The sequence below is a fragment of the Candoia aspera genome, chromosome 2, assembly GCF_035149785.1.
Source record: "Candoia aspera isolate rCanAsp1 chromosome 2, rCanAsp1.hap2, whole genome shotgun sequence".
In the NCBI taxonomy this organism is placed as follows: Eukaryota; Metazoa; Chordata; class Lepidosauria; order Squamata; family Boidae; genus Candoia; species Candoia aspera.
The window spans coordinates 16,738,199-16,754,395 of NC_086154.1; the positions used below are offsets into that span (position 1 = coordinate 16,738,199).

Below are 16,197 nucleotides of genomic sequence, written 5' to 3' on the forward strand. Positions count from 1 at the left end.
ATTGATGACAAAAGCCAGATTTCTGGAAGAAAGTTATTGACACGATGGTGGGAAGTCAATTACAGAGTGCCCTAGAGGAAATGAATTACCTGGATGGACTCTTTACAGCCAGGGTTTAGGCCTGGATACAGAACAGAGATGGAGTTGGGGAGATCCTCCACTGGATGCCAACAGGCTTCTGATTGCAATTTAGCCCTACACAGTTTGGCCCCTATTTACCTGCAGGATATTTTAACTGGAGTCCTTTTCTAGCCCTGTTTATTGCTAATTTTTAACTGGGGACCACTGGGGTAACACCCAAAGAACCCTTTAGGTCCTGTTTTCTGCCCACCATTCGTTAATGGGAAGTAGCCATCCCACCCACCCTGACCTCCAAACGGTGGACATATCCCCACCGCTACCTTGCTGCGACTCTCCTCAGGCATGTAGTACCGATTGCTCTTCTCCATCTTCTCCTGCTCGCCAGCCTGTTTGTACTGCTTGGCCAAGTCCCGCACTTTGCGTTTGTACTCCAGCTCCTGCTGCTCAAGGGCTGTTAATTCCTGCTCGGAGAAGAGGTACTCCTCATCGGCTATCTCTGCTTCCAAATCTTCCATCTTGTCCTTCTCTCGTTTGGCTAAATACTCCCGACGGGATTTCTTGCGCAGCTCTGGAATCTGACATGGAGGAAGAGAAGAGAGTTTTATCCTCAGGGCAGTCTGAATGGTTTTGCTTTTAGGGAAGATTTTAAAGCCCGATTTTCATTAGGTACCTTAGGATTAGTTGCTTGTCAGTTGCTGCCCTGTAAATGTAAATATGTTCAAATGGATAAATAATTGTAAGCTTAATTTTTGGTAGTTTATCTAATGTTATATTCCTGATGCTCACAGTATATACACCACGTGTGCAAGCTAGGGAAGAAGTAGTTTATTAGAAGGCCTACATTATAATTATTTCACAGGTCGGATATTAAGCAGCATCACTGAAGTGAGAGGGGCAATTGGGGCCCCTGAGCACAATCTCCTGGTCACTGAAAGGATCCAGATTAAAGCATTTTCAACAGATGACTCTCCAGCCTCTGTTTGAACACATCTAGTGATGGGGTGGCATCTTTCCTGAGAGATTTATAGCTGCCTCTAATGTGTCTGAGATTGAAAAAAAGATTTGCTAAGGACAATCCATCCCCTAAAGAAAGCCTTCATCTCAGGATGAAAATGCCTTGTGTTTCGAAAGATCAATAAAATCAATGAGTCTTTTTATTCGGAATATACTCCAAGACTACAAAAGTTCATAAGAACAGAGCATACTGCATAAATGAAGCCAACATTAAAATTCACCTGATGCTGAAACCTACACAAATCTTCAGCTAAGTGAGAGAAGATCTGTCAAGGTTTCAGCAACAGATGAATTTTACACTTCTAACATCCGCCTTTTTATATGATTAAGTGTGCTTTATTGGTAATAAAAACTGGCAGATTTTTTTAAAACATTCACTACTTAATTAAAATGATCACTGGTGCATACTAAAAGTTTGCGGTAACACACATGGAGAATTTTAGTTATTTGGGCATTTTATTTAATCATGCTCTATCCTGGCAACATCATTGCAAGGCAGTACTTCCGAAAGCAAAATCTACTATGATGGCCTTGCTTCAGTATTTTTATTCAAAAGAAGGGAGATTTGTTCCTGCAGCAATATAGGTTTTTAATGCAAAAATGGCATCTCAAATTTTATTTGCTCCAATTTGGATTATATTTGCCAATAACAACATAGCCCAACTACAGGTGAAATTCTAAAGATCTCTTTTAACTGTTCCAAGTTGTGTCCCAAACTCTGTTATTCCCCCGGAAACTGGGTAATGCCTTTTGAAAACAAAAGTTCGGCTAAGCACTATTAAGTTTCAGTTGCAAATATACGTTTTTAAAAAAAACGAAGAATGGCTTCAGGAAATCCCAAATGAATCTCTTGTAGATATATAGTTTAAACAGGTGACCCCAAAGATCAGTCAGATTGGCATTGATCCTGATTATTTATTTTCCAGGGGTATGACATCAGCATTTCATTGTATTAAACAAAGGTTATGGGATAATTCAGTACAGGAATGAATGACTAAAGTCGAAGTTCTATGTTCACCTGTAACTTTTGGAATTAATTACAGATATACTTTTCAGTTTCCTAAATACTTAATCATTTATATTTAAGTAAATACAAAATAGCCTTTTCAAAAGTCAGACTAAATGTACTGCCATCAAATACACTATATGGTAGATTTCAAAAAATCCTCATCTCTCAATCCTCACCTGATCTTGAAACAGTGGATCATATTTTATTGTACTGTGAATTTTATAAGAGTCTTTGGCAGGATGTTATCTGGCCTATTCTAAAACCAAAACCAGGAAGAGATTCTTCTACATAAGTTAAAATTTTACTTGCAGATGAAAATCCTAAAATTACAAAGGCAACAGCCAGACCATGGCTATAAAAACAATGTTTTTAGCAACACATCAATAAGTTGGGGGTTTAAGTGTATTATGTAATATTTATCCAATATTTTACTTGTCAAACTATTTTATCTAATGCCCAATTTTAGATTATATTTGTAATATGATATTTGGGCCTTTTGGCCATAAATTAATAATACTAAAAGTTCACAACGTGGGAAAAATTTCAATAACATTTTCTTGTGATTTATTTTTAGTATCGTCTTATTGGCTTGCCCAAAAAAAGCCATTAACGAGAGGCTTTTGAAATGATTACTGTGGTTCCTTTTGCTTAGAGACTAGGCTTGCTGAGCAGGGGCACGTTGCTCGTCTTGTTTCACATTTTTCCCGTCTCTCTTTGATATTCTCCCATAATAATATCTCATTATTGTTTACCTTCAAATTACTCTTTACGTTACACACAATGAGAAAACCAACCTCTTACCATGATTTTCTTGTCCTCTTCTGCCATCTTTAAACGCTTTTGAGCTTCTTCGTATGCCTAACCTCGACATAATCAGGAAACAAGATACACAATGTAACTCAAACCAAAGCAATTCCCAAAATGCTTGCTAACAAATGTTGGGTGCCATATTTTTAGGATTATGGACTTAGGCATGCAAACAAGCAGTTAGCCAAGACTTACAGGAAAGTTAGGAATAATCTCAGCAAGAAAGTGGAACTTCCTCTTTTAACCAATATAAGCATCAGCATATATTTCCCAGATATGAGAAGAAAAAGAAAACGCCACCGATCAAAATCAGAGGAGGCCTAAGCATCAGGACTCCGGAGCTGGCAAGGCAGAGGTCTGAAATTGACTGAAAAGGAGTCAGTCACATGTCTCCATATTGGAACGAGGGCCTTGCGAAGCAGGATTGAAATAAAATATTCCACATCTCAATGAGTCAGCATTAAAAGTTTAGCCATCAGTCTTGCACAAGGTTGAATAAGGCTATACCATGATTTAAAAATACAGTCAAAGCCATATAATGTATACAAAGTTTTGAAACTTCTGCAAATTATTACCATTCAGTCATTTTGCATAATTTCCTCCAGAAAGTGGAAAAAATGCCTACAAGGGTACACAGGGAACTATGTCTGATTCCTGTTCCAGAAAATGTATTCAGAAACCTTTTTAGGTTCTCCAGTTTTACAAAACATTGTCCACATTCTTTCAACTCTGCCTTTCAGCTAGAATGGTTAGAAAAGCAGTGTTGCATTTAAAAACCTGCATCTTGTTTATGCCTGAGTTAAATCACGGTGTATGCACATAATGTTATTCATAATGAATATATAGGTATAGATATGTGTGTCTGTATGTGTGTATAGCTATCAGATGTTAGCTTCCAATTTTTAGCCAAATTTTCCAGCCCCAGGTGAAATGTTCCTAATGCAAAAATGGGTGATGTAAGAAAAGAATGGGCAGGACAGTTAGAACAGGTGCAACCAAGAAGGGCTTCCCCATGATGAAAGCAAGAGCCAAAGGCTGAGGCAGCACCTTCTTGTCCGACCGCTCGAGGATATTGCGAGTCTTCTCTTTGTCCTTGCGCTTGACACGCTCTGCAAAGGCATCGCGTTCCTCCAAGTCTTGCAGCCGCTCTCGTTCACTCCGGTCCCATTCATCCTCTGAATCCTCCTCTGGAATCCTACACCAAGGAAAACAAATGTCTATTGCTTCCCTTACTTCTCTCCCAACTCTGCTTTTTGCAAGTGATGGATGCTCACCGTCCCACGTCATCTTCACTAGGCTTCTCATCAGAGTCTTTGTCTTCCTCTTCTTCTTTGCGCTGCCTCAGGTGTTTGTGCCTTTTCCGCTGCTTGCCCTCAGGACCTCGTGAGAGGTGGGGACGCTTCAAGCTCCGGGCTGCTGTCGCTCTACCAGTTTCTTCATCATCGCTGTCCTCCAACAGGGTGTATGAACGATTCTTTTGCTGCAGGGCTAAGGCCTGCTGCTCAGCTAACCTGGCTGGACGCTCCTGTGGCACCTGGTGTGGAACCTACCAACCATTGGGGAAATAAATAAAACGAACAATTCAGTTAGAACTCCAGAAAATTGTGATTTCTACACGTGTGCCCAACATATACCTCTTGAGAATCCAGCTCTCATTCCTTAGCAAGATCCACCAGCCCAGAAGCCACACATCTTCCCCAATTTCTCCAAGCCTGTATGTCATAGTGAATTAACTTTGACCAAAACACTGAATTCAGGAATAATCTCACCTCTGCCAAGATCTCATTAAGTGGACTTCTTGCAAGTTATGAACTCTTCACCCTCCATCTATTTTTTTACCACAGTGGCCAACTTCATGGGATAGTCTACAGAATAGGTAAAGGTAAAGGTTTCCCTTGACATAAAGTCCAGTCGTGTCCGACTCTAGGGGGCGGTGCTCATCTCCGTTTCTAAGCCTTGGAGCCGGCATTGTCATAGACACTTCCGGGTCATGTGGCCGGCATGACTGCACAGAACGCCGTTACCTTCCCGCCGAAGCGGTACCTATTGATCTACTCACATTTGCATGTTTTCGAACTGCTAGGTGAGCAGGAGCTGGGACGAGCAACGGCAGCTCACCCCGCCACGCGGTTTCGAACCGCCGACCTTCCGATCGACAGCTCAGCGGTTTAACCCGCAGCGCCACCGCGTCCCTACAGAATACCATAAGGTAATTTATGTGAAATACTTGAAAACCTAGTATCGCTAAATGCCAAATATTATTTTCAAATCGTATTATCACAGTCCCATTCACTTCCTATTGAACTTCTAAGGAAAGAAAAATTAATGGACTCTGGCACAACCACTTTTATTATAGAACAGGAACACAAAAGAAGAATCAGTTTCTGCACAAAAAACCCCAATAAATTCAATTTCCAGCTGTATGGAGAACTATTCCTTGCTTGAAGTCAGGAAAAAGTGACTTTGATGCCCTTCTGACATTTTGAATTTCAACTCCCATCAGCTCCACCATGATAGCTATCAGTTTGTGTCCATCCAACCAGTCCATCTCCTGGTTGATATCTCGTATTTTTCAAGGAATGTGTCAGCCCCACTAAGTGGACCAGATCAAGAAAACTCCACAGGATGGCTAAACTCCTTTTATCCAGATGGGCTATAACAACAGAATCTTGCCACGTACGATTGTGCTGTACCCCCTCCTCCTCATAGTTCAGTAAATTAGGGAAGGGTTCACCAATGCTTTAGTTCCTTTTGCCTAGGCAATGGACTCTGCATATCTCTCAAGGTCATCTTCCTTACTCTACAGAATTTAACAAGTGGATTCACGTAATCAAATACCTTCACATTCTTGCCCCTCCTTATCATTCTCTATAATTATTACTCTTCAAAGCTTTTTTGTTCTGGTGCTCAGCTTCAGAGGCTTCCAGATAGACATGCACACAATCAGTGAAAAAAGGGTCTACAATCTGAAAGTCATGCTCAAAGAAATAGGGAAGGGGAAGGAAGAGGCTGGGGAATTCTGGGAATTAAAGTCCACACAGCTTAAAGTTGCTGAGGTTGAGAAACACTGGTCTATACTATCATATAACAATCCTGTTCCATACAACAGAGTGGTTTTGATGGTTATTGAACAATTGCAAGCTTTCAAATTCAAAACATAAAATTCAGGGCAAACTTGCCCGGATCCTTTATGCTAGATAAGAAGCCTTTAGCCAACAAAGCTGAAGAGAACTTGTTTCATACATTCAAAAAACGGGAAACAACCATTTCTTTGTTTTGTCTTCCTAGCAAGTTTAAGGAAAATCCTTGGTGCAGCCTCGCATCTCTAAGTACCTGTTAAGACCTCTATAATCTGCTATATACTGTCAACCACACTCTCTTCCGCTCCTCCCAGTTTGTCTGATGAAAAGATCTTCAACACTCAGAGGAAAACTTACATCTGTTTTGTAAAATGTTAATTGTCCAATAAAAGCTATGCCTTAATAAAGATTTGGATTTGTACTTCCTGTTTCTTCCTATTTTGATGGCCCCGCCCCTGGATTAGCTCCGCCCCCCACAGCACCCCCCGCCCCCGCTCTTTGAAGAGGGTCGCGCGCTCAACGGCCAAACCGTCTCACCCGCTCCCAGAGCTGCTGGGCAAAGGCGTGCGCGGAGGGGTCGTTCACCCGCAGCGTTTCGGTCTCCTCCAACCGGGCCAGCAAGTCCTCTGGAGTCCGGCTGCGCCGGGCCAAGCCCACCATGAAGGCAACGACATGGCGCTCGCTGAGCCCCAGAAGGGTGTGGAGCTGGCTCGATACCCAGCGCTCCAGCTCTCCCGCCATTGTAGCGGAACGCTGAACCCCCAAATCTCGTCTCTCCCCTCTTTTCGAGTTGCGTGATAGGACTTCCGGGCTCGTGCTGCTGGGAGCCAATCAGCACTCTCAGCACGGCGAAGTTTTCGTCATCTTAAAGCGACGATAAAAGATAGACTTACGTTGCTCTCGAGTGTGTCTCTAGTTGGAATTATGGGAGTTGAAGTCCAATACCTCTGGAGGTCATCAAATTAGGGAAGGCTAGCTTAACTCTAAAGCAGCCTTTAAGACATCTTAAAGTTGCCAAGGTTGAGAAACACTGCTCTAAAGCAACGTTTGCTAACCCTCCTCAGGCTGCAATTCCCATCATCCCCAGCCAAATGGTGAAGGATGATAGGTTGCTATACTACAGATCCTAGCAACGCCAAGTTTGAACAGGTTATGATAGTTTCTTATAGCTATGTTTTTTTTTTCTTTAAAACTGTTCAATTGTGTCCAATTCTCGGAGACTGCCTGGACAAGTCCCTGCAGTTTTCTTGGCAAGGCTTTTTTGGAAATGGTTTGCCATTGCCTCCTTCCTAGGGCTGAGAGAAAGTGACTGGCCCAAGGTCACCCAGCTGGCTTTGTGCCTACCGCTGGACTAGAACTAGCCTCGTGGTTTTTAGCCCAATGCCTTAACCACTACACCAGACTGGCTCTCCTTAGCTAGGTAATGGGCAGCTTATTCTGCTCTTCCACATTTTTCAGTGTGTGTGAATCAGCTGCATTATTTCTAGTGTTATGTGCCAAAAACCATAGCCTTGTGAAGCCAGATATTCCTTTGGAAATAGGGAAATAATATGTAAGTCTATTCAAAAGCAAGTGTTTTGAAATCAAGAATTTTTCTTCTCAAATACAGTATGTTTAGTGGCTTTTTGCACTTTCTGTGTTTTAGACTACAGTACATATTACTGCCAGTCAACTGGTAGGGAATGCAGAAGAGCCTATTTAAATTATTGGCCATCATCATCTTTTCCATGCTATACTATGTGCTCTTTAATCTCCCCTTCTCTATTTCAGAACCCCACTTGTGTTCCCTCAGGCTTGATCACCCAAAGATCAGGATTTTCTTTTTATGAGGGGTATCTGATCCATGTTAGATATCAGGAAAGAATTTCAACACTTCCCTTACTAGATATAATAGAACTAAGGGGGAGGTAGAGATAAAATCCTTTGATGTATGATTTATTTGTTGCAGTAGCCAGGAACAAACTGTTCCTTATTCTTACATAAGGATTATTGTATTTGATTATGCTAGGGTTGAGGGAAACAGGGACCTGTCATGTGAAGAATTTTGGTTGTGAAGAGGGGAACAGTCTTTTTCTCTTATGCTGCAAATCAAGGCATATCCTTTTTTCTTTTTTAAAGTACAGTATAATAAGAGAAAGTATAATAGCATGGCACAGGCAGGTATGTGTGCTGCATTGGTTGCCAGTTTGATTCTGAGTTCAATTCAAGGTGCTGGTTTTGACCTTTAAAGCCCTACATGGCACGGGGCTGGGTTATTTGAGGGACCACCTCTCCCTGGTTACATCTACCATCCCATCAGGTTCAGCAGGAGGGTTGTTATGGGTCCCATCAGCCGAGGAGTTCCATCTGATGGGACCCAGAGACAAGCCTTTTCTGCCATGCCACCCACCCTCTGGAACTCCATTCCCCCTAAGGTGAGATTAGCCCCAACTCTATTAGTCTTCCAGAAGTCTCTTAAAACATGGTTTTTCCAACAGCCTTGGGGATCCCATGGAAATAGGGAGCCTGCGAGATGGTAGAGTCCCCTTTTCGGGAGAGAGAGGCGGTGATAGAAATGTGAAATAAATAAATAAATAAATAAATAAATGGTGTATAGGATGCTGGTCCATTCTCCCTCTCTTATTTATATGTATGTTTAATGGTTTTTAATGGTTGTTTAGACTTGTTTTTAACTCTTTGTTTCATTGTACACCACCCAGTGGCACATTTTGTGAGATGGGCAGCTATATAAATTTAATAAATAAGTAAATTAAATGTTGCTTTGCTGGAGCACACCAAAGTCTAGCTAGTCCAGCATTCTATTTCCAACACTCCATACGATAACAGATATATGTGACCAGCAACCCATGAGGGAAGGGCATCCTACTGTTATTTCTTTTAAGTACTGTATTCAAGGAATATTGCCATTTTTAGGGAAAGGTTGATGTAGCTGTCATGATGAGCAGAGACAAAAAGACCACTAGGTTATCGTGCAACATCATTCTGGTTTATTGTTAATAATAATAATTACATGTAAAAAAAACCCACTGATGGAAATGGCTGGACACAGCTTCTTCAGCCCTCATTTTACATACACTGATCTTTGCAGACCCCATCACACACCTTTCAAAGAAAGAGATGTCTGCAGTGTTCAGTCACTCACTCACTTATTCATGGGCTCTATGCTTGGCTGTTCCGGCAGTGCAAAATAAAAGGGGAAATGATAATAAAAAGGGTGCACAGATGACAAGATAAATTAGTGATGAAGGGAGAGAAAAGAAATGTAATTTTCTCTTCTGCACCTTCCATTCAAACTTGTACTTCTTCATTCCACAATTTTTATATCACTCTGTTCCCAAAACCTCACCTTTCTCCTCCCATACATTCATCAACTTTCTCTCAATCTGCTTTCTTTTTCCACTGATGAGTTGTGCCATTCTTTGAGTCATTTAATTGAGCAAGTCAACCAAGCTTCACAGTTGGGAAACGGATTCCTGTTCAATGATTTGGAAACAGCTTCAATTTGATTTGGACACTTGCATCTTAATGTCAGACTTTCAGCCAGGATGATAAAGGAATTACACTTTTTGCTCCCAAAAGTGGAATTGTGGAATATTACAGCCCTGAGACAGCACCAGGGTTGTGGGATGGGGTACGGGGAGGGCTTGGACAAGACCCCCTCACTGGCCCTCAGCTTCCCTGAGTCAATCTACCTCCTCCTTTTATATTATCAGCACTATACATTATTTGCCCTCTGCCTCAGTGCCCAAGGTGGAAGGTCATCTTGAGAGACACAGAAGCTATAGATTTTATGTATGTATGTATGTATGTATGTATATATGTATTTAATTTTTATCCCACCTTTGTTATTTTTATAAATAACTCAAGGCGGCAAACAAACCTGATACTCCTTCCTCCTCCTATTTTCCCCACAACAACCACCCTGTGAGGTGGGTTGGGCTGAGAGGGAGGGACTGGCCCAAGGTCACCCAGCCGGCTTTCAGGCCTAAGGCGGAACTAGAACTCTCAGTCTCCTGGTTTCTAGCCTGCTCCTTATGCAAAATCACCTTTGTTTCCCCATCTGGAAACAATTCTTATCACTATCAACTAAACAAGTGACTTGCCTACAAAATTTAACAAAGATATCTTCAGAAGTTTGTTATGTATGTGTGCAGCAGTCTGTTAAGACACCAAGAAGTTTGCTGTCATAGGGTGGGAAAGATTTTTTTATCCTGCCTTTATTATTTTTATAAATTACTCAAGGCCGCGAACATACCTAATATTCCTTCCTCCTCCTATGTTCCCCACAACAACAACCCTGTGAGGTGGGATGGGCTGAGAGAGAGGGACTGGCCCAAGGTCACCCAGCCAGGCCTCAGGGAGGACAAGAACTCAGGGTCTCCCGGTTTCTAGCCCAGCGCTTAACCACTAGACAAACTGGCAGAAGATCCTTCTTCTTCCCATCAACAACAAACCCGTCTTTATCAACCTATGCAAGCTGAGCAGTGGAGCTCAGATGTTCAGGTGGCCCACAGAAGAAGCCAGGTTAACATCTTCAGACAAACGTACCTTAGCCTTGCTAAGCTAAGACTTTATCCTAGCTAAAAATACCATGCAGTGCAGAATGGCAAGTACTCATCAGAATGGATTGTAAAATAATAATATTACTAGTACTATTGCTACTAGTAATAATACATTTTTTTTGGCCAAAGAATCCAGAGGCATTGGGGGTGGGTGGGTGAAAAAAGGTCAATTTGGCAGCCACAGCTGTGCAATTGAAGGGACAGTGTGGACTTGGATTCTGTCGTTGCGGCCGCCATTTTTGACCCTCCCCTGCGTCCGCCCCTGAAAGCATCACTTCATTTTCTAACATTCAAGGGTCTCTTCCCTTCACTTCACGTCCACCCATCTAAGTCCATACGAGCTGTGAATCCTAAACAGGAAATGGATACGACGAAAACCGGAAGCTGTCCTTTTCTCCTGATTCTGCTTTGTTTGCCCACTCCACACCCCCTGCCTCCCCACTGGTTCGCTTCCGTCCTCTAGCCTGGCGGTCCGACAAGACTGCCTCGGCTTGAACTCAAGAGAGAGAAAACTCACAAAATGCCCCCACAAAGAACAACAGTCTCTGCCCCTGTGCAGAGATAGCTTTTCCCTAATTGCTGAGTTCCATGCCTTACTAAGTGCTCGTCTTTTAAAACACAGAGAGGCCCGTCCCCATTGCCCAGTTACATGCCATATTACTCACACCTAGAGCCATGCTATGTTGAATTGCCCTTCTCTTGAATGGCCCCCCTCCCCCCCGAATACTGATAAGCAGCGTGCCAACCTTTCCCGGTCTCCCGAAGCCCATGTGGCAGCTCGTCAAAATGGTGCTTTGCTTTGCTTTCCTTTAAACATCCCAACAGACAAGATACTTTATCAAAAAAGCAAAAAAACAAAAACAAAAAACAACAACAACCAGACAAAGTTACATCAATGTCCCTCAGCCCCGAGCTGAAGGTTTCAAATGCTGTGTGGTTGATGGTAGGAAGTCAAATAGGTTGGTAACATTAGCCCTTGTTGTCCGAAGGTCCAATGTTCTTTCCTCACTAACAGTTTTAAAACATCTCCGCAGGCTCCTTTTTGGCAGACAGGAGCCTCAGGAAAAGCACTGGTTGAGATTCCCCTCTAGACTGGACCGTGTTTCACACCGTTTGGAGCTCTCTAGATGTGGGATAGTTTTTCCTAAGCGGTGAGGTCCTGTTTTCAGGGTCAACGCAGAAGGGAGAAGAGAGCCACATCAAGGGTGAAGATTCTATGTAACTCCTGAAAGAAGAAACATATTCAGAGCTTGAGGAAAAGGTTGATCAGTCTTTATTGGTCCCTGTTTCTTTTCCTTGGCGTGTCAGTCACTGGAAGACAGAAAGAGATTCAAGGTCCAGCCAAAGGATTTGCAACACGGCGTGAATCTTCAAATAGATCCCACCTTTTCCTGCACTGGGAAAGTACGATAAGCTATCGCCGACAGGACTCATCTAGAAAGGGGGAGAGAAGGAATACCGGCATGGTTAGCAAAAGAGAAAAATAACTCCTCCTGAGTTTGCATTCTCCATTTTTGCACTTTTGAAAGAGGCCTTTAGATGGCACTTCAGTATAATCTCTAAGGTTCCTGTTTACTTCTGTTTTTCCAGCCATAGTGTTTCTGGTTTTACAAATATCTCATCTATCTACAATGGTACAGTTTTGGGGGGGATCTGGATGCAAATTAGGGTTTTCATCTGATCTTAATTACTAATGCTTGTAGATCGGTCAAATTAAAAAAAACCCTTTGCTCTCCTTTTGTTGTTACTGCCATATATGTTTCTGGTCATCAAAATCATATCACTGATATTCAGGGACAGACTTCCTTCAGGGTTGTTGAACGCTCTGTCTATCACACAAAGAGATTGTATTATTACTTAACCAAGTCTTGAATTCAGCTCAGTAAATGTACTTTCTTGCATGAGCAAGGGGATGACATTTGTGAGCCCTTCCAGTTCAGTTATAAAATGTTTGAAAGTTCCCACTTTGTATGAAGATGTGCAGGAATTTTTGTACACAGGGAAGCTTTCAAGCATTGCATACAACATCTGCTGTTGCAAGTCCAACAACTAATAGATATGAAAAACTCCTTAATCTCTGTATAAGATGGCAGTTGTCTACAAGGCTATTCTTCTCTTTCCAATAAACAGAACCAGTTGCCAGCCCATTTTAGCCCAACTTGCAAGTTACAATTCAAAACCTAGAAAAAGAGACTGGATCTGGGTCAAGAGTGACTGGGGAAAGGTTTTGCAATCAACTCTAATCCAAGCATTCCCAGAGGATCCCAGATACTCACCCACAATAAGTGGTTTGGTCCTGAGCAGGCCAGGGAGGCCACGATGAAGCAGCAGCAACTCCTCCTCTTCTTCTTCCTCATCACCGGGGGGGTTTGTGCTAACCAAAGTCTCTGACTCTTCTGGGGGCCCAAACTCCTCCAGCAGGGAACTCTCTGATGGGTATTGGAAAGTCCTCTCCAGCTGGTTCTCACTGAATGAAATCTTAAGCTGCAGGGAGGAGGGAGAGAGAGAGGGAGATGGATGGATGGATGGATGGATGGATGGATGGGTGGGTGGGTGGGTGGGTGGGTGAGTGGGTGGATGGATGGATGCTAAGTCCCACAGTAATGGTACAGTATGGTCCATACTTGCAGTCAACCCATTCATTTCTGGCTATGCAAGACCAGGCCCTTGGCCCATCTCAGACTAGAGTGGCCTTCCCTAATCTGATGCCTTTGAGATACCATCCAAATGTGATGGACTTCCATCCTCTTAATCCCCAGAGAACAGAGTAAATTATGGAGCTGAAGGCTTCACATTTGTAGGGCATCAGTTGGAAAGCCTTCAGTAGATTAACAGTAAAATCTTGTACATGCCTACTCAAAACTAAGATCTATTAATTTTGTGGGATTTACTCTGTCCTAGGTAAAGTAAGTATAGGAGGATAACCTGTACAAGCAGGCCCCTTCTATTCCCACATGCTCATCTCATATGTTGTATCCATATGGCAAGGCTATCTCTAGCCTGCAGGAACTATTTGTTCTTAAAGTAAAATCCTGGTATAATATTGCCAACCAGAATTTGATGTAAAGAACATACTGGTCAGATTATAGAATAATGAACCCATGGATTTACTCGAAACACCAGAAATGCATGGATATTGACACAACAACCAATTTCTAATTACCTCCAAGCTTTCTTCATTTTCAGTAGTATAATTTAGGAGGTCAGGGAGAATGATCTATATTCACCACTTTGATACATTGCCCAGAAAACGATTTGAAGAGGCGCGTAATCCTGATCTACTGCTAAATCTTCATAGACCTGGCCCTTTAAGGTGCCTAGATGGAGGAAGCCTTGGGGAAATGTAAGCTGACCATGCCCCACATACACAGCTTTGAGCTCCCCAAGGAAAGGTGGAATATTAATTATGTCATATTCATTGAAAATAAATGAATGCTTTGATACACATATGCTTCTGCTTTAAGTTTCCCTATTCAAAAGGAATGGTCCTTAAAGTTTCTAGTAACTGTTCCTGAAAATCACAGTCTGGTCCTCTGCTCTTTGGAGGAAGGCTATAATACACTTTGGTGAGACTCCAGGGGTTAAATCTCTTGGGAAGCAAAAGATGCCTTATCAGAAAATGACAGTTTAATGAGTTTGAGTTGCACCTGTTATACAGTAGCTACAGTTACAGCCACAGGAAGTTTAAGCATTCTAGTGCAGGACGGGTTCCTGGGAATTATAGTACAATGCATCTGGAAAGCCCAGTGAGATGAAAGGAAAGTGTATAATTGACTATGTGTGGCCTCTAGAGAACTAAATTAAGGGAAAGGATGCACATTAGATACCCAATTATGTCTGCATTGCAAGAAATCCCTTTCATGTCCTGCTTCTTGGGCCGTTCTCATCCTGAAAAGATTTACCCTAATTTGCTTGGGTTAAAACACAGAAATCTTAATACAAACACAAAGTTGAGGGACTTCAAGCAAAAGGGGGTTGCAGTGTCCTGGAACACATAAAGAAAAAAGGTTGCAAAGTTTTAGCCAGATAAATCTTTCTTCCATGGCTTCCTAGGATGTCTCCTCACCATCACAGGTCACACACTAACCCCCCACCCCCCTGCACAGCAGATACAGAGTAGAAAGTACAGCAGGTGATAAACTTTGAGGAAATAATATTAAAACTGCCCCACACTCGCTCCTGTGGCAGAAGAGGGTATCTCTGCGTGTGAGAGAGAAGAGGTTATGGGTCTGCCATCCCTGGAGATGTTTAAGAAGAGACTGGACAGCTACCTCTCAGGGATGGTTTAATTGTTTTCATGCCCTTTGCAAAGAGTTGGACTAAATGATCCTTGTAGTCCCTGTCCCAGTTCTGTGACTATGATCAGGCACTATCTTTATCATCCACCAGCTTGACACGCAGGAAAGCCCAGCAGTCAGAAATAACAAGCGTAAGAAGAGGGGATGCACCCCATGAGAACTGCCCAGAATCACTGGGAGTCCGGTGGTGTGTAAATTTAATAAATGAGTAAATGGTCAAGATGTTCATGTAGGCTGTCTAACTGATCTCAAGCCAGTCTCCCTACAAGACGATCAGTTACTGCCCCTACTTGTGGTACATGTCAACAGTCTGCCCGGCGTTGTGCGCTGCATAGCAAATTTACCCTGCCAAGAGAGCTTACAATGCTCACTAAATGAATAGTGGAGGGGGGCAGAGATCAGAGTGGCAAGTTGACAGATACACCTTCCGATTCTGGGCAAGCTGCCTTATGCTGTGTCAGGCAATTGGGCCATCAAGCTCAGTCTTGTAGACCTGACTGTCACCTGTTCCTGAAGTTTCCACAGAGTTTCCCAGCTGTACCTGGAGATGCTAAAGATTAGAGCTAGGACTCTAGGTATAAAGCAAGTCCTGAGCTTCAGCTCCTCTTTACAACTTTCCAGCTGGATCTCAAGAGGCACAGCTTAATGGGTGCACTCCTTAATAAGCATGCAAAGGATTGTAGAATTGATCTTATTTAGAATAAAAACTATCCCACATGATGGGAAGTCTGGGTCAAGGGCTTTTCCTGGCCTCAGAGATCAAGTGGAAGTCGAGAGGCACCTACTTAGATGGCAGCAGCTTCTGGCGCAGGCATTCAGAAACAATGTGGAGTAACAAAGAGTGACTGTCAGCATGTACAGCAGGCATTTCCTGTATCCCATGAATGCTTTTAATGAATGCGAGATTGCGTGCAGGGCCCTGGAAGCAGATTCCATCTTGGGCTCCGTGTGTTCTTATGCATGGGGAGAACCTTTTGGGTGACGAATCATTGTATGCATGGGATTTTTACAGGCCTGGAGGAATCTTCTACTACAACGCTTAGCAAATGAATGAAAAAGTCTGAAGTAGATTATTGATTATATCAGGGTTTCTCAACCAGGGTTCTGTGGAGCTAGGGGTTCCCTGGGAGATCACAATTTATTTCAAAAGAGCCAGTTTGGTCTAGTGGTGAAGGTGCTGGGCTAGAAACCAGGAGACTGAGAGTTCTAGTCCCGCCTGAGGCATGAAAGCTGGCTGGGTGACCTTGGGCCAGTCCCTCTCTCTCAGCCCAAGAGCCAATCGGGCGTGGTATGAGAGTTCTAGTCCCGCCTCAGGCATGCAAGCCGGCTGGGTGACCTTGGGCCAG

The 16,197-nt window shown here is 42.9% G+C and overlaps 2 protein-coding genes across 2 annotated transcripts in view; both read right to left on the reverse strand.

Annotated features, from left to right (window-relative positions):
• The window catches only part of DHX16 (DEAH-box helicase 16), a 31,665-nt gene extending 24,883 nt beyond the window's left edge, over window positions 1-6,782 (reverse strand). The window contains exons 1-5 of the mRNA XM_063291336.1: window positions 6,529-6,782; window positions 4,186-4,457; window positions 3,959-4,106; window positions 2,906-2,962; window positions 402-656 (exon numbers count right to left, since the gene is read on the reverse strand). Coding sequence (XP_063147406.1) covers window positions 402-656; window positions 2,906-2,962; window positions 3,959-4,106; window positions 4,186-4,457; window positions 6,529-6,732 — 936 coding nt within the window. The 5' untranslated portion in view covers window positions 6,733-6,782. The remainder of the gene's footprint in view (window positions 1-401; window positions 657-2,905; window positions 2,963-3,958; window positions 4,107-4,185; window positions 4,458-6,528) is intronic.
• A 3,619-nt stretch (window positions 6,783-10,401) lies between these two features.
• Window positions 10,402-16,197, reverse strand: part of PPP1R18 (protein phosphatase 1 regulatory subunit 18) — a 37,916-nt gene continuing 32,120 nt past the window's right edge. Inside the window, exons 3-4 of the mRNA XM_063291337.1 lie at window positions 12,830-13,037; window positions 10,402-11,987 (exon numbers count right to left, since the gene is read on the reverse strand). Of these exons, the coding sequence (XP_063147407.1) occupies window positions 11,968-11,987; window positions 12,830-13,037 (228 nt within the window). The 3' untranslated portion in view covers window positions 10,402-11,967. The remainder of the gene's footprint in view (window positions 11,988-12,829; window positions 13,038-16,197) is intronic.